This window comes from Pygoscelis adeliae, unplaced genomic scaffold (genome assembly GCF_000699105.1).
Source record: "Pygoscelis adeliae isolate BGI_AS28 unplaced genomic scaffold, ASM69910v1 Scaffold197, whole genome shotgun sequence".
Classification (NCBI taxonomy): Eukaryota; Metazoa; Chordata; class Aves; order Sphenisciformes; family Spheniscidae; genus Pygoscelis; species Pygoscelis adeliae.
In genome coordinates this window covers 2,878,230-2,878,651 of record NW_008825105.1, presented here as the reverse complement: position 1 = coordinate 2,878,651, position 422 = coordinate 2,878,230, and the positions used below count along the sequence as shown (strand labels likewise).

Genomic DNA, 422 nt, shown 5'->3' with positions numbered 1-422 from the left:
CGTGCTCCGGCATGTGGTGCCGCTTCACGTTCTCCACGTGCTGGACCATCACCTCCGCTGCTCGGCTCATCCGGGCCTCCTGTGGCCAGGCAGGATGGGGGATCAGGCCCCCCCATCTCCTGGTCCCTAAGGACCTGTGTCCCCGCCAGTCCCTCACTGTGCACCCCGTGGTGCCTCCACCCAGGGGATGCAAATGCATCCCCTTTCTGCTCCCAAGGGCAGGCAGATCCCTTGCACCCTTGTACGTGCAAACATGAGGTCAATGCCAGCACCGGGAGGAAGAGGGACAGACCCCAGCAAACCCAGGGATGGGTCCCCAAGCCCAGCCGCAGCACCCTCCAACCCTCCCGGCCCTGGCGGGGAGCCACAAATGATGCACAGACCTGATGTACGGCCCCCAGCTTCTCCGCAGCGCCGGGTGC

At 65.6% G+C, this 422-nt stretch overlaps 1 protein-coding gene across 1 annotated transcript in view; it reads right to left on the bottom strand.

Moving 5' to 3' along the window:
• FANCE (Fanconi anemia, complementation group E) overlaps positions 1-422 on the bottom strand; it is a 21,511-nt gene that overhangs the window by 2,257 nt on the left and 18,832 nt on the right. Inside the window, 1 exon segment of the mRNA XM_009327474.1 lies at positions 12-79. Coding sequence (XP_009325749.1) covers positions 12-79 — 68 coding nt within the window.